The sequence below is a fragment of the Mucor mucedo genome (assembly GCF_025094135.1).
Source record: "Mucor mucedo strain NRRL 3635 chromosome Unknown EV154scaffold_91, whole genome shotgun sequence".
NCBI classification, from domain to species: Eukaryota; Fungi; Mucoromycota; class Mucoromycetes; order Mucorales; family Mucoraceae; genus Mucor; species Mucor mucedo.
The window spans coordinates 100,585-117,282 of NW_026252375.1; the positions used below are offsets into that span (position 1 = coordinate 100,585).

General features: G+C 36.9%; 5 protein-coding genes and 1 non-coding gene across 6 annotated transcripts; 4 read left to right on the forward strand and 2 right to left on the reverse strand.

Moving 5' to 3' along the window:
* The first annotated feature begins 713 nt into the window (after positions 1-713).
* On the forward strand, positions 714-2,285 carry EV154DRAFT_518747 (UBC-like protein). The gene is made up of 7 exons (XM_051602661.1): positions 714-843; positions 922-998; positions 1,054-1,118; positions 1,174-1,240; positions 1,300-1,384; positions 1,463-1,568; positions 1,627-2,285. Exons 1-7 carry the CDS (start codon positions 810-812, stop codon positions 2,240-2,242), a joined length of 1,050 nt encoding a protein of 349 aa, XP_051454530.1. The 5' UTR covers positions 714-809; the 3' UTR covers positions 2,243-2,285.
* A 136-nt stretch (positions 2,286-2,421) lies between these two features.
* On the forward strand, positions 2,422-3,461 carry EV154DRAFT_518752 (retrieval of early ER protein Rer1). The gene is made up of 5 exons (XM_051602662.1): positions 2,422-2,508; positions 2,572-2,693; positions 2,812-2,822; positions 2,888-3,053; positions 3,123-3,461. Exons 1-5 carry the CDS (start codon positions 2,434-2,436, stop codon positions 3,328-3,330), a joined length of 582 nt encoding a protein of 193 aa, XP_051454531.1. The 5' UTR covers positions 2,422-2,433; the 3' UTR covers positions 3,331-3,461.
* On the forward strand, positions 3,462-4,563 carry EV154DRAFT_518761 (uncharacterized protein). The gene is made up of 5 exons (XM_051602663.1): positions 3,462-3,509; positions 3,572-3,815; positions 3,880-4,079; positions 4,144-4,212; positions 4,257-4,563. Exons 1-5 carry the CDS (start codon positions 3,497-3,499, stop codon positions 4,307-4,309), a joined length of 579 nt encoding a protein of 192 aa, XP_051454532.1. The 5' UTR covers positions 3,462-3,496; the 3' UTR covers positions 4,310-4,563.
* EV154DRAFT_518763 (interferon-inducible GTPase-domain-containing protein) lies at positions 4,564-5,737 on the reverse strand. Its single transcript, XM_051602664.1, has 2 exons — positions 5,281-5,737; positions 4,564-5,204 (listed from the first exon to the last, which is right to left on the reverse strand). The coding sequence occupies exons 1-2, from the start codon at positions 5,704-5,706 to the stop codon at positions 4,596-4,598; spliced, it is 1,035 nt and encodes a 344-aa protein (XP_051454533.1). The 5' UTR covers positions 5,707-5,737; the 3' UTR covers positions 4,564-4,595.
* A 688-nt stretch (positions 5,738-6,425) lies between these two features.
* EV154DRAFT_t95 lies at positions 6,426-6,498 on the forward strand. The gene has a single exon. It is a non-coding gene; the product is annotated as a tRNA-Arg (tRNA).
* A 7,229-nt stretch (positions 6,499-13,727) lies between these two features.
* On the reverse strand, positions 13,728-15,769 carry EV154DRAFT_426265 (kinase-like domain-containing protein; the record flags this gene model as incomplete). The annotated part of the gene is made up of 6 exons (XM_051596296.1): positions 13,728-14,273; positions 14,442-14,694; positions 14,869-14,951; positions 15,033-15,164; positions 15,228-15,430; positions 15,661-15,769. 6 exons carry the CDS (start codon positions 15,767-15,769, stop codon positions 13,728-13,730), a joined length of 1,326 nt encoding a protein of 441 aa, XP_051454534.1.
* Positions 15,770-16,698: the final 929 nt, after the last annotated feature.

Genomic DNA, 16,698 nt, shown 5'->3' on the forward strand with positions numbered 1-16,698 from the left:
AAAAGTATGAGAGGCAAAGAGAATAGAAAAAAACTAACAGTGAATTGCTAACTCTGATAAATGGATTTTTTTAAAAAAAAGAATTGCGTCTTTCTTGATAAAGCAGGTTACATTCTTAATATCACTTGTAACAGAGGATGGTTGAAAGCCGGCTAAGACGAAGTTGTTCCGTCGGCTCGTGGTATATCTAAGACCATACTGGGAGCTATTTTCCGCTGATATTTCGTTGAGAAAACCTACTTCATAAATAAGAAAAATAGATGGTAAAAACAGTCCAAATAAATGGAAAGGGTAGGTACACGTTCTGAGCACTTTTTGAGTTACTGGAATTCCATGATGGATTGTTTGGACCGTAACGGTCTTCATGGCTACTATATTATAATGGATAAGGCACTCATTTACAAACCTGCAACCCATTTAAAAACTCATTAAAGATTGGTGGATATAAATGTGTTTAATTTTTGCCACCATACTGTCCCTTCCTCAATCCAATCGAAGAGTTTTGATCAAAGGTTAAATCTGGAAACAAAAGAAATCCAATGGATACAACTAATCGTTTGACTCCTCGTATAATGGATGGAATAACCCACTTTACTCTTAAAGATTGTCGTGGTTGGATAAAGCTTTTTCCCTAGATGTATCGCGGTTTTTTTTTTTTTTTGATAAAAGGTTGAAAATCCAGTACCATATCACAAATGTATATATCGTAGTCACACAGTAATTCGTGCGCATGTACAGCATGTGTGTGTGTGTGTGGAAAATTTAATTTTAAAACAATCCCCCACTTTTTAATCCAACCATTCATCAGCATGAGTACAACGAAATACAATTTGAAGAATCCAGGTAAAAAAAAAGAGAGAGACACTCCTTTTAACCTCTCAGTGTATATGTGTGCTAAAAACTGAGTTTTGATGAATGAAGGTGTGAAAAGAATTATGCAGGAAGCAAGAGAGCTTGCCAAAGAAAGTACATTCGAATATGATGCTCATCCATTAGAGGTAAAAGGTTTACAATTGGGATGGTGTAAGAGATCATGCTCAACGGTTATCATAGGACAATATATTCGAATGGCACTTTACTGTTCGAGGACCCAAAGATACGGACTTTGAAGAAGGAAGGTAAAAGCATAACCGAAAAAAAAAATATATGTATATCCAATACCCCATTTATTAGATATCATGGTCGTATCATACTACCCAGCGAATATCCATTTAAACCACCCGAGATCATCTTTTTAACCGTAAACAATCCCTCTCTGTATTTATACTGTACATGTATCTAATTTTTTATAAATGTTAGCCCAATGGACGTTTCGAGTTAAACACAAAGATATGTCTCAGCATCACAGGATTTCATCCAGAGTTTTGGCAACCAGCTTGGGGAAGTAAAGTAGACCCCTAACACACCATCCCCTTTTAGCGTCCTTCTAACCACTAACTCACCCAATTTATTTCCCTTTTAGTTCGTACGGTCTTACTGGCGGTGATTGGTTTCTTTCCTACAGAAGCTAGAGGAGCTATTGGCGGACTGGATTATTCCAAAGAAGAACGTCAACGCTTGGCAAAAAAGTATACAAAAATAAAAACTTTAATAAGAACATATATACTAAAATCGAAGTAAGTTAAGATCTGTAGGTTGGGTATGTCCCACATGTCAAGTCGATACAAAAGACGCTTTGAGTGATATCCCTCCAGATACACCTGCTGCTGAAAAAGAAGTGTTGCCGGATTTCATGATGTCTTACAAGGAAGCCGACAGTATTCGTGATACAGCAGAAGGTAGCAGCGTTAAATCACAAAAGAGCAGTGATACAGTAGAAGGTAGCAACGATACATCTCAAAAGAGCAGTGATACAACAGAAAGAAGTGTAGATACTGCATCAACCATAGAAAAACAGGCTCCCCCACAAGAGATAAATGAGCACGTCGAAACAGATGAGACGGAGGTTGATAAGACTACAAAAGATAAGACTGCGATTCGCAAGGTCATTGAGTCTGCTGAGGAATGTGAGTCTGCTGAGACAGAAATGGTACAAGAGGGGACTTTCCAGGCTAACACTCCTCGGCAACAAGGAGAATTGGTTCAGCAAGAAGGAGAATCTGTTCAGCCAGAAAATGGGGTGGTACAACAGCAAACGGTAGAAAATGTTACTACGGAGAGATCACCCATGTGGTTGGATGCACTCATTGGAGGACTAGTGTCCTTATTAGTTGCGCTTATTTGTCGCAAATATGCCATGTAAAAAAAAAATAACAATAAATATCAGCCCAATGCTATTTGAACAAGCGTTTTTTTTTTATACTGGTTGGCTGGCTAGCTGACTGGGTCTCGCGTAACACTAAATTTCCTTTGACCGTTTGAATGGCCCATTTTATTTAATATTTTTATTTTCCTTTTTCTTTTTTTCTTTCTCTTTCTTCCCTAATATAAAAAATGAACGATTTTTCTTCTGAACCAAGTGAAGGAGCTGCTTCCAGTTTGTTGGCTCACAAGTCACAATTGGAAAGAGTAAATGATAAACCCCCTCCCCCCTCCTCTGGATGTTTCTTGTCATTAACCTCTTTTTATTAGCGTTTTCAACAAGTTTTAGATCAAGTGACACCATTTGCTCCTTATCGTTGGGTAGCAACCGTTGTTCTTTTAATCTTGTTTTTATTACGTGTTGTCTATGCTGAAGGATGGTACATTATAACGTAAGTCCCCCTCCCCCCCCCCCTTTTTTTTTTTTTTTTTTTGGGCTGGCTGGTTTCATCACGATGAAAGGTTGAAGGGGATCAATTGACTAAATGGCATTTTTTTTTATTATTATAGATATGCTTTAGGTAAGATGATGCAAACATTAACAATGGTAGACCTGTTTTATTAAATGAGAAACGGGGTCATGTAGGCATTTATATTTTGAACTTGTTCTTGGCGTTTTTAACACCAAAGTTTGATCCCTCTGTTGACTTGGACACTCAAGCCAACGAAATGGAAGAAGGACCTGCTCTTCCCATGAAGAACGATGAGGAATTTAAGCCCTTTATCCGTCGTCTTCCCGAATTCAAGTTTTGGTAAGTGTGTGTGTATGTGTGTAATATTGTGAGCATGTAAGTTAAAAACAAAGTGTCAAAAAAAAAAAGGTATGCTGTGACTAGAGCAACGGTGATTTCCATCTTTTGTACCATGTTCCGTGTGTTTGATATTCCTGTTTATTGGCCCATTTTGTTGGTGTATTTCATCATCTTGTTTGGTTTGACCATGCGTAGACAAATCAGCCATATGATCAAGTATAGATATATTCCCTTTGATTTAGGCAAGAAGAGTTATAGCAACAGAAGAAGAGTCTAATCTCCCCACAGACAATAATAATATTCATATATACACTAAAAATTAATAACAACTTGTAATTAAAAAAAAAAAACAGTCTCTTGCAAGTACAAAGTGTGTGAGCGTCGGGACACAATTATTAGACTCTTTCTTTTCCTTTTTCCTTTTTTTTTTTCATTGTTATAAAATGTCTAAACAAGGTACATTTTTCTATTGTTGGGGACAATGCTGATTGAAATTAAATTATTGATTGACATGTTAGATTTAAAGTTCGTTATTGATCATTTTACAAATTATCAACAGCCAGAGTGGAAAATAGAGGATGATGTAAGAACAGCTTGTGTGGCGGCTATTCTTCGTTGGAGACCTTATACCACCGATCACATTCATCCTACTACTTCTATCCCTTCTTCCATCCAAGATTTCTTATCTCAGCCTTGGTTTAATGACTGTCATGGTGAAGCTGATATTTTATATATGCGACGTGCATTAAATCCCAAAGACCCGTAAAATCACTATACGACCTGACTGACATAAAAAAAGATGACTAAAAGGTTTCTATTTATAAAGTTGGTCTGGTCACATTGCTTTTCCAGGTGGGAAAAATGAAGCCATAGATAAAACTCCCTTTGACACCGTGGTGCGTGAATGCAAAGAAGAAACGGGATTAGACCTCGCAAGTCCCGCATTTATCCTACTCGGTACATTGGATCCAATCGTCCTGACTTCCTTAAAAACTCGTAATCCTACCATGCGTTTGATCCCCCACAGTAATTTTTTCTCTTTTTTTGTTTGTTACTCCCCATATGCCTTAACTTTTTTTTTTTTGTATAGTCTTCCTTCAAGTGACACCTGTCACACCTCAGATTACAATTCGGCCCTCTGAAGTATCCGAAATTACATGTAAGACTAATTTGATTTTGATCCAAAAAAAAAAAAAAGAATAGATTTTAAAATACATTTGATGGGTATCCAGGGACACCAATTAAGTATTTGCTAAGTGATCCCATTGTTGTGTATAATCCTATGGAGCATGCTGAAGCTGTCACCAAACTTCCGCTTCCAGGATCAACCCGCGTAGCAGGTGTACCCATTCAATTTCCATCCAAAGATGTCGTGTATCTATGGGGAATGACTTTAAGAATGACTCAAAAAATTATGGGGATGGAAATGTCTGAACATACAATCATGAGTACACAAGAAATAAATGACATTAAAAACAAGAAGAAAATCACCGCCAAACTCTAGACAATAAAAAAAAAAGTTTTAATTTATTTACAAAAAATCTATTTCATGGAATTGCATCTCTTTCTATCTGCAAGTGTATCTAATAAGTTGGTAATCAGCACTTTTTCATGTATTAGCTTCATTTGTCCTGTCGATTTTCGATCTCGTAAAAGAATCACAAATTCCGTCATCACATGGGAAGATACCATGTATAACTGATTCGTATCCAACCCAAATTGTCGCATATTCTTATAAACCGTATCCTTGATATCCATCGTCAATTGCGATACCGCTAATGCCCATTTATCTTTCACCTTCCCTTCCTCCATACGTTCCATCTTTCTTTCTAGCGACAGATCCGATTTATTCTTTACAAAAAACACAGGCACGCTGTATTTTCTGGCTCGTCGTGCAATTTCAATATCCGTAGCCATCAAGCGTTCGTCAAATACAATCAGAATCGCATCAAATGCTCCAAGACAGTAATTCTCAAAAAATGGTTTCGATGGATGTCGTGGCGTACCAATACCAGGCATATCCCATAAACATAATTTGTTTAATACCGGATGTCGGTATCCTTTTGGTTCAATCGTCGTTTCAATTTCTCCTACTGGTGCTGCTTTTGTATGATGGGCTCTGTATCCAAGCAACCCGTTTAATAAACTAGACTTTTTTTTTTATCCTTTAGCTCGTTAGGGGAATTCCATGAATCATGCGCAAAAAAAAGTCATGACAAACACATACCTTTCCGGTTCCAGGACACCCAGTGACAGCCACGTTATAATAACTCGAATCCAATCTCAACATATCCTCTGCTTTTTTTAAATACTGTTCGTCGAATGCCTTTGGGGTATACTTCATGTCAAAGATGTCTTGGATGGTAACGAGGAAACAATAAAAGGGGGCTAAAGGACTCACAATCACCCCAAAGAGACCTCCCAGAACTCCATCCATGATGGGATAACCTGTCATTAATTCACTTTCGAGAGCCGTGCTAAATTCATACGCCCCCACAAACGGAAGCGCAAGAATAACCGCCGGTGCAAAGACGATCGACGCTCCCAGTGCCCCTACCGCTTGAAACCCCTTCTTCGTACTCTCTTTTCTCCATAAATCGTTGGCTGTTTCTGTCGAACTCGTACTGGTTATAAAAGATTGTTGCGCTCCCATAAATTTATAAACAGAAAAAAAAAAAAAAAAAGAAGAAATAAAAGAGAGAGAGAGATCAAGGTTGAGAAGCAAAAAAAAAAAAAAAAAAAAAAAAAAAAAAAAAAAAAGTTATGTAATTTAAAATCACATGCGTGATTTCCTGATAAAGGCATCATTTGAGCTAGCACAAGGTGTCACCTGGCTTGACCGTATCATACCATGAAAGCGTGAGCGGGCCCTTATATACATGTATCAATTTTATTTTTTATTCGCAAAATGCAGCACTTAATTATCAGGGCAGCGTCTCGTCCACAGGATGATTGATTTATTTTTTATTTTTTTGCATAAAATATCCTTCGCTATTAATGCTACCACTGAAATACTGATATACCATTCTCGAATCTAGAATTACCTGCATACGTGCCCCCACAGAGCTATTTGCAGTGATGTTTCTATTTTAAGGAAGGGACACAGAATTTATGAAGAATTACATTTAGAGACGTCTTCTTTATACTTCTTTCGTAAAAAAAAAAATTAGCCGACAGGTTATTTTAATGAAGCATCTTGGTACGAACCTACGGTTTAAACCAAGTGCCTGTTATATAGTCTCTGGTAGAATATCTTTTTTTCTGCAGCTAAACAACTATCCAATAGAAATCATTCCACGTGCGTATCACGTGATTTTAAAATTTTACATGTTTAAAGTTATATTTTAACTTGTAATTCAATTAATCATATGAGGGGCTATGGCCCAATGGATAAGGCGTCTGACTACGAATCAGGAGATTCCAGGTTCGACCCCTGGTAGCCTCATATATTTATTTTTTAATTTCTTGGGGGTTGTGGTGTGTGTAGATATAAGTATTGTCGAGGAACTATTGTTATGTAACGACCGAATATATCAAAGATTATTTAGGAGATCAAAAGATGATTTTATTATATTTTAGTGAACACTATTTTAAATATTAAACTACTTGTGTGACCGAAGCCACGACAATACCCCCTTTCCAAAAAGAGCTCAAGGTAGGAGAAAAAAAATTATTATTTTTCTTTTGCTCTTGCTATACGCGGAATATACCATGCCTTGTCGATTGGGGAGCCGTCATATTTTACAGGATGGAGTCTGTCAGTGTGTACCCAGGACGAATAAACCTTTCCATCTACTTCTTTAATCTGGTACGTGTTAAAGTCTAGGTTGTGCTTGAGAACCTGATACGGACCCATCCAATTGAATTCCAGACCCTTTTTACTTTCGTGTCGAAGCATCACATAGTCATCAATTTTGAAAGTTTGAGTTTCTTGTCCTTTAATGAGTGCATCCCATTTTTCCTTATCCTTTTCAGCTTGAACTTTAAGACGGTCTTCGGCTTGAAAACGTTGTTCACGTAAATAGCGTAGGTGGGTTAATGCATCTTCCGCTATTAATTCAGGATCTTCTTCGGTTAACGGATCCATGAAAGGTCGTAATAAATCGCCTGGTAGTACAGGATTGACACCATACGTCATGAAGAAGGGGCTCAGACCTGTGGTTGCATGCTTGCGAATGCGACAAGAAAACAATGCAGATTCCACATATTCGTCCCAGCTGTGTACCTCTCCTTTAACATATTTGGTAAGCATATGTTTAAATGTTTGGTTTAATCTTTCGCATTTCGAGTTGGTACGGGGGTGGAAGGCACTGGTAAAAATATGATGTGATTTGATTTTGGCCATGTACTGCTTCAATATCTTCGACATAAAATTGGCTCCACGGTCTGTCACAATTTCAACAGGGCAAGAAAAACGCATCACTATTTCCTCATAAATAAATTTGACAATAGCCGACGCACTAGCAACGGGAAGGGCTTTAGCTATTGGCCAATTCGTGTTGTAATCCACTGCCATAATTATCCACTTATTTCCGTTCTTGGTTAAAGGTAGCTCACCGATAAAATCCAGATGCCAGCGAGAAAAAGGAGGAGGGATTTCCAAAGGTTTCATTGGCGCATGATGAACATTCTTTTCTTTGCGTGAATGTAATTGACATTCTGGGCATTGAGACAGCCAGTTTGTGATATCATTTAACATTTTAGGCCACCAGAACCGTGTTTTCATGAGTTGATTTATTGTTATTTTTCCTTGATGTCCAAATCCACGATGAAAATCTTCAACAAGGTCTGCTCGTCGTTTAAAAGGAATAAATTTTACCCATGTTTCCTTGACCGGCATATCAGCAGTAGTTTTTGATTTATCCACAAATTGACGCCACACATGATTATCCTTCACCATAAAGCGATCTTGCTGTTGTTTTAATTGAGTTTTGAAATGTTCTGGCCATTCATCTTCATTTTTGAAATAATGTAGGGGCCAGTCTTGGAGAGGGTCAGTTATCAAAGGATCATCGGACCGATCATTATTGAGCGAATTCACTGCAGCGCAAGTGTCAGGTGAATCATACAAATATCTTGGTTCAAAGGATATATCATTCGGAGTACAATTGGATCCATCACGACGACTTAAAAAATCTGGAACAATATTATCCACACCCTGTTTGTATATGATTTTCGGGGAAAACATACTCAATTCGGACATCCAGCGAACTAAACGAGGTGCGATTTTTGAGGTATCCTGATAATATTTTAGCGGTAAATGATCCGTATACACTTCGTAGTCATTACCGTCGATAAAACATCGCCATGTTCTTAATGCATGAAGTATTCCCAAATATTCTCGTTCTTGAGCGGGATAGGCACGTTCTTGAGTACTAAATTTGTGCGATTCGTATGCTAACGGCTTCCATTGATTGTTATCATCTGGGTCCTGCTGTAACAATACTGCACCACAACCAAAATCGGAAGAATCAGTTTCTATGCGGAATGGGCGAGTCATACAAGGCGTTAATAATACTGGGGCCGATGTTATCATTTGTTTGATTTTATCAAATGCAATTTGACATTCGGTTGACCAATCAATTTCTCTACGCTTAAATCCACCACCCTTCGTCAAATCCGTAATAGGAGCCGCGATTGATGCAAAGGAAGGCAAAAATGACTTATAGTACTGGCATAGGCCAATGAATTTGCGCACGTCTTGAACATTTTTCGGAATCGGCCAGGAAATAATAGCACTTACTTTCTTTTTGGAAGGAAGGACACCAACATTTGCAATGATATCGTATCCTAAAAATGTCAATTGTTTGCGATTAAATTTACATTTATCACGATTAACAATCAATCCAGCTTCGTCTAATTTCTTCATAATGAGATGGACATGTTGCTTATGGACATCAATATCCTTATCTTTGGTGAAAATCAGAATATCGTCTATGTATACAATACATATTTTGTCAATATATTCTTTTAAAACAGATGTCATCATTTTCATAAATTGAGCACCCGAGTTACGTAGTCCAAAAGCAATTACTTTCCATCGAAATTGCCCATATCGAGTATTAATCGTGGTTTTTTCCGCGTCAGCGTCTGTTAATCGTTGCTGGTGAAATCCACTTTGCAAATCCAACGAGGTAAAGAAATGCGCGCCATGAAGCTGTTCCAAGCATTCATCGATTCGGGGAACAGGAATACGTTGAGATATTGTTGCCTTGTTTACCGATCTGAAATCACATACCATGCGTAATTTGGCTGGTTGATTCCCTTCCGCCGCACGTTTTACGAATAAAACCGGACTGCCGTATTTCGACGATGTTGGTTCAATTAAGCCTTGATCTAATAATAAATCTAATTGTCGTCGTAACTCACGCAGTTCAATAGGACTCATTTTGTAAGGAGCTCGCGATTCTAGTTTGGCACCAGGTTCCAATACAATCATGTCCTCAACTGATTCACGCATTGGAGGCAAACTGTCAATGCAACCTTTAAAAACCTTTGGGTAGGCGGCCGCGAATTCTTGACACCATGCCTCATTCATGTTCTTTGTTGCAGCTTCTTCATTCGTAAGCGTCTTTGTTGATTCTGTCTCCATCATAACATGAAGCTCCTCTGGACTATAGATTGCCGAAATGTCGATCCAAAAGCATTCTTCTACTTTCTTTTTCTTAAGCAATGTGTCGAGCTGTTTAGCCGTCAACAAAAAATCGAGATCGTTGTTAGTACTATTTGCTATATCAGTAATTTTTGGCTTATCCCGTTTTGATTCCTGTTGATCTGCTAACTTGATACTTAATTCATTTATTGCTTGACGCACTTGGATTTTCATAGGACGAATAGTTGTTATCTGGTATGGGTTGTTGCGTATTCGGATTTGCCATTCACCAGTAGGCCAATGAGGAACAGGTTGAACCTGTGATAACCAAGATCGACCGAGGATAACATCGAATTTTGTATCAAATACATAGGCTTCAATTCGATCAGTGTAATCTCCTAGTGCTATTGAAAACGATGCGATTTTTGAAATTGCTGTTAATTGACCATTCGCCGTTTCAACCGATTGACCCTGTATCGTCGGTGCTGTTTTGGATACGTATGGAATAAGTCGAGGATGAATGTAATTTGCACTAGCCCCAGAATCAATTAATACGCTACATGGATGACCGTTAATAAGTATGCGATATAGTGGTAATTTGTTAGGAGTAGAATTTGCATTTAACATGAATTCAACATCTTTTTGTATCATATCCTTATTTAGTTTTAACGGTTGCACAAAGGAAGCCGATGATGGCAATACAGCATAAAGAATAAAAGGCTCTTGAGAATACTGTTGAGAAGATTTATCTTTATTGGTAGATTTATCCATTACTGGTTGAGGGGTAGGGGTAGGATTGGGGTGGGAAGAGGGATGTGATTGCGGATAATAGTCATGTTGTTGTTCATTATCGTAATCATAATTGTCGCTGTAATAAAAACCATCATTCATATAATGAGCTTCTTGGCGGTTTTGCGGACAATTGTACTGTAAATGTCCAACTTGCTGGCATTGATAACATGACCGAGTTTCTTGTTCATAATACTGCTGATGTCCTTGATAGCCACCTCTAAATTGTCCCCGAGAGAAACCACGCCCACGCAAACCCCCTCGAAATCCACCTCTAGATTCCCCACGAGAAAATCCACGACCACGAAAGCCACCCCGAAAATCACCACGAAAATTACCTCTATATCCACCACGATAATTACCACGTTGAATACCGCGGCTATTGGAACTGATATAATTGACCATATCACGAAGTGCGGAGAGATCCATCGGATCATCGATTGGTTGAGGTACAGACATGGAGTTGGTGTTCGGCAAAAATGAATATGTTCCATGCTCATTACGGGCAGATTCAAATACATAAGCAGCTTGGATTGCTTCATCCATGGTAGGACATTTGTCACCTCTATACAAATTTCGAATATGTACACGCGCATCCTTATTTTTCAGATGTCTGATAAATTTAGATACCGCTTCATCGTCCGTCATTGTTGGCACACCAAGTTTTAGAGTCAAAAAGTCTTGAATGTATTGGGATATGGTGGTTGTTTGTCGCAATTCTTCTAAACGTTCTCGAAACACTAAAGCTGAATTCGTTGGCTTGAAACCTGAAATAATTTTTGCACGCAGGCTAGTCCAAGTAGTTGGTGCATCATTGTCATTTAATTCCAAGTTACGCAGCCATATAGATGCAATGTCGCACATCAAAGTACGAGCAAACTTAAACGTCTGCTCGTCATCCCATTCTTTATATGCTTTGTAATCATTTATTCCCTTGATAAAATTATCGATAACGAAAGGATCCCTAGATCCATTGTATTTCATCGGTTTGTTAATAAGATCTATTTCCATATTGTTATTTTGTTGTTGGTTTGTATTGGAAGCATTGATTGCCCCAATTGCTTGAGCTATTCCTTCTTTCACCGCAAGTGCAATAGTGTTTGCTATGGATAATTCGTTTGTATATTGATCAGCCATATTTGATGCTCCTTGATTGTGATGTTCTAAGTGTTGCTTCGAAAATTCTTGGTTGTTATGTTCTAAGTGTTGTTTCGATAATTCCAATATATATTTTCCAACTAATGGTTTGATTATTGAATTCCAATGTGCCTCTCTTTTCTCTGTTGATTTAATTCGTACGATAATGTCTTCTGCTTTTATAATTCTTAATTTATGGTAAGCAGCTTTTAATGCAGTTGGTAAGGCAGCTTCAATTCTTTCCTCAATTTCAAATTTGTTTAAATTTTCTTGAGATTGTTCCAACATGAAATTCTTGTTATCGTTGTTGTTACTACTTCTATTATTTTTACAAAAACAATTCTTTTTAATAAACTGGTGCTACCAATTGTCGAGGAACTATTGTTATGTAACGACCGAATATATCAAAGATTATTTAGGAGATCAAAAGATGATTTATTATATTTTAGTGAACACTATTTTAAATATTAAACTACTTGTGTGACCGAAGCCACGACAGTATTAATGCAGACTACTAATGTTGTACAACATTTGCTGAGAGCGTTTCGTTGATATAAGCAAACAAGAGTCTACACCTGTCCGTATTTTTTTAGAATTACGTAATAGCCTACACAGACATCGGTTAAAATCTTGAGTTTTTTTGGATGATTGATTTTTAATTTTCATAAAATACGCTTTACTATTAATAAATACTACTACTGCTGATGAACAACTATCAAGTAGTGACTTGCTTTGAACGTTTACATATGTTTCTCTATCAAGTAAAAGCCCAAACATTTTTGGCTGATTTAAAACATCATTCGGATGTAAGCTCTTTGTGTATCAGCTTACAAGTAAATCTTGTTCACACACTTTTTCTTCTCCTTTAATATACATAATTTTTTTATTTTCTTTAAAAAAACATAGCTTTATTGCAATTATTGCAGTACTACGGCTATAGGATGGTCTTCTTGTAGATTGGGTTTTAAAACTCATTGGACGGTTAGACTGTAAATAGCTGGAGTCACTCTGTATATGAATGTGATTATACTGGCCTGCTTGTCTGTGCCAGTATCCACTGTAAGTAATATATATATAAAAAAAAAAGTACGGTTGAACAAAATACTGAGGTCTAGAATTCTATGCTTCTAATAACCTGAATTCACTTTGTTCCTGGTGATATTTTTTTATCATTTAGTTATTTTAATTGCAAAGTTGCTCATATTATATGTACAGAAAGATAACCATACGCAGGTGTCTTATTAAAAAATACTCTCTGAATCTCTAAATAATAAAAGTCTAATTTAAACACTTTTCAAGATAAGCTTGCTCGCATTTTAAACAAATTTTTTTTTTTCTTTCTTTTTTGGCTGTCCCTAAGAAAAGCGATGTGCTAAACGTCTGTTTCGAACGATTGGTTTGAGTAAAATCTACAATTTGATGACTGAAAGTTAATCAAATAAAAGTAAGTATTATGCTTGGTTAAATTAAACTCAAAAAAAAAAAAAAAAAAAATCATTGAGCATGTAAATGTCAACCGTGGAGAAAAAAAAAAAAAAAAAAAGCCCATGTTTATGACATTGGCTACCAAAAGTAGGCAAAGATAAACAAAAATGCAAAGAAAAGTGGGATTTTAAACGCAATGTCAAGGCAATGTGAGTCAGAAAAAAAGATTAGCCCCCAACAGTAACAGCATATTTTACTGTCCAAGAGCAATATCACACTTAACTGCTCGGGGAAGGAAAAAAAAAAAAAGATGTATAAATATATATAAAACTTGATTATGTGCATAATGACATTGTGATACGGTCACCGAAGAGTAAGAATCATTGGGTTAAGACGCATTGATATATTCCTTTAACCCCTTTAATCATTTATCCTTCTTTTTTTTTTATTGTTGTGGTTGTTTTTGATTGATTTGTTATTGAACACTAAGGGGTGACGTTGAGGATGAGAGTAGAGCAGCTCATGCTAATTTTTATTATTATTTAAACTCACCTCTTTTTTTTTTTAATGAAGAGAAGAAAAAGAACAGTTTTACAGTTAAGAAAACGTTCAAGGGGTGAGAGAAAAGAAGAAGAAGGTAAGAGAGGGGGAACACAAGGGGAAAAGGGAGGGGGGATATTATTTATACTAAAAAGGGAGAGAAAGTGAGTAAGGAACATATACATAGAGGCTTAATGAACTCGAAGGGCCTTTATACTATTTTTGATGGCATTATTTGATTTCTTGTTGTTTTTGGAGGCTTCTTCCAACATTTTTGTAGGAGGAAGAGGTACGGATTGTCTTCTTGATCTTGGGGGAGAATCTTTATGGGGTATCGATTTAATGGGTGATGGTATTTCTGTATTGTTTCTAACGAGCATGGAGGAAGAAGAGGCAGCAAAGGACATGGGTCTTTTTTTACTATCCAGATCTTTTTTGCCAAAGACCTTTCCTAATCGAGACCCTAACCCTAATGTGGGTGCTACTTCCTTTTCAGTCGTCTCGTCTCTTTGTCTAAATGATTGTCGACGCCCTGTTGTACTCACACCCATCATTAATCTGGTTGTACGACTTTCACCTGCAGGTAAACGTTTGTGACGATAGATGGAACTTTTTGGCGGTAATTCCTTTTTGGCTTTTTGGGTGGGTGGTGGTTGAGGTGATGTGGTTTTAGGTTTACGCAAGTTGGTCTTGATATCATTTAATGGGGATCTTGGTGAAGCCCGCTTTTGAGAAGGCTTAGTCTCGATTTTTGCAACGGGTGATTTAATTTGACGTGTTGGGGATTTCATGTTTTGATCCATACGTGTAGGTACAGTATTTGATCTACTTAATGGTTTTCGGGCCATTGGCATGTTTTCACTTGAACCAGACAATGATCTTTGTTGCATGGGTGGTAATTTGACAGACTTGACAGATCGAAGTCGAGGTTGCTTCACGACGGGTGCTTCAATCACAGGCTCGATCACGGGTTCAATCACAGGTTGTAAGATACAAAGCATGGGAATACGACAACCTTGACTACGATTTGAGTCTGACATAGATTGACGTTTGCGTATGACATTTGCTATTTTCTCATTGACAGGTATAGCAGCAGAGACTGATTTATCAACAGAGAAGGAGGGAAGAGGCAATCTGCATTTGGCGGGTTGTTGTGAACTAGCAGTTGTGGTGGGTGTTGTTGCGGGTGGGAGCGGTAACACAGAAGCCGTTTCTGCGTCGAAATAATGCACGTCTGTATTTAACTGTTTATCGTCTAGTTGGTGATTGGGCGTCTCCTGTTTAATAATATCATGCATAATATTGTCCAATTGATCAGAATCAGATTGTGACGAAACGTCTTCCTCTTCCTCTTCCTCTTCGAGTCTAGTGGCGGGGAATAATAATTCGGGTTCATAGTCTTTTAAAAATGGGTGCTAGTATATATAAAGATGAATCAATCTACTGCATACCAAAAAAAAAAAAAAAAAAAGTTGTTGTATTTATTTATTTTTTACCTGCAAGATAGTGCTTGCCGAGGATCTTGAACGAGGATCAGGATCAAGACAGCGATCCAATAAATCGATAAGTCGCGAAGGCAAATTTGGTGGGTAGTCAGGTTTTCCTGTATCCAGAATTCTTTGTTTGATCTATCCACATTTTGTTAGTGTAGTGTACCATATTTAATAATGGTGAACAAATGAAATTATTACCTCGTCTTCATCCAATTTATCATCTTCATAAGGTGCTTTACCACCATTCAGCACTTCTAGGATTACAATACCTAAGGCCCAGACATCTACTTTATGGTTAACAACTTTTTGCTGTACTAATTCAGGTGACCAAAACAAGACAACCCCAGCTTCTTCTACGCTTGAATCGGCTGCAGGTGAAATAGAAACCACGCCAAAGTCACCTATAAAAGGGAAGTATGAATAATCTATTCCATATATTCATTTTGATATTATTAATACCAATAACAATGTTATTATTTTCTTGATCTAAAAAGATATTATCGCACTTGATATCTCTATGGATATAACCATGGCTATGCACCTTGGCTAAACCTGAAGCAATCTAAAAATAGGATTAATATGTAATAATAATAAAAAAAATAAAATAAAAAAATAAAAAAAATAAAAATACGTGTGCTTTTTATTAGGCTTACCGATGTAATGATATGAACAAGTTGACCTACAGTAAGATGATGATCAAATACGTATTGTTGTAAAGAACCGCCTGTACAGAGAGGCATGATAAGATAGACGAATTCCTCATGTAAGTGAACAGCTAATAATTTCAGGATATTGGGATGAACGCATTTTGTCATGGAATAAATTTCGTTCTCTACAAGTTCTTTTGGCATGACAAACATGTCTTCATGTCGACTCTCTTCTTCTACTAAATACTTCTTAATGGCTACTTGTTTATTTGTTGTCCGTTCAACACATTTATAGACACCACCTTGTGCACTAAACCAGGTTGGCTCCTCATCTAAACCAAAGTATAATAAACCTGGGTCTGAAGATAGAACAGGTACTCCATTCACTTGTTGCATTGAGGTCTCTTTTTTTTTGTATTATTGTTATTGATTTTTTTGCAATAGGAGAAAGAAGAAAAAAAAAAAAAAAAAAAAAAAAAAAAAAAAACGTGCGTTTGTATTTAACCTAAAATGAGACGGCTTTTTTTTTTTTTTTTTTTTTTTTTTTTTATGGACAAAAATAAGGCACGCCTTTATTTTCCCCTGAAAGGATGATCCAGCTTCAACTTACCTGAAAACCAAAAAAAAAAAAAAAAAAAAAAAAAAAATGGTAAATATTCATCCATTAGCTCAAAGAATATTAGAGTATATGAGTTTGGATGGCAATGTCATATGGCTGCCATGCTGTAATGATTATGAAATCTCACGACGTACAAGTATACCTCAAAGTCTTGAAAAAAAGAGGCCAAAACGATTTAATTTATTTGATTGACTTTTCGTCTTTATAAATTAAAACATGCAATTATTTGATGATAGATCAGTCTGTGTTCCACGGGGCCGGTTCTGCTGTGATCAAAGTCTGCTCTCAAAATAGTTTAATGAGATGGCTTGTTTGTACTACTATTTAATGATGTGAATTACAATAACAATATAGATTTTGGAATTATATTGGAACATTGTATAATTGCTGTATGAATCATTTA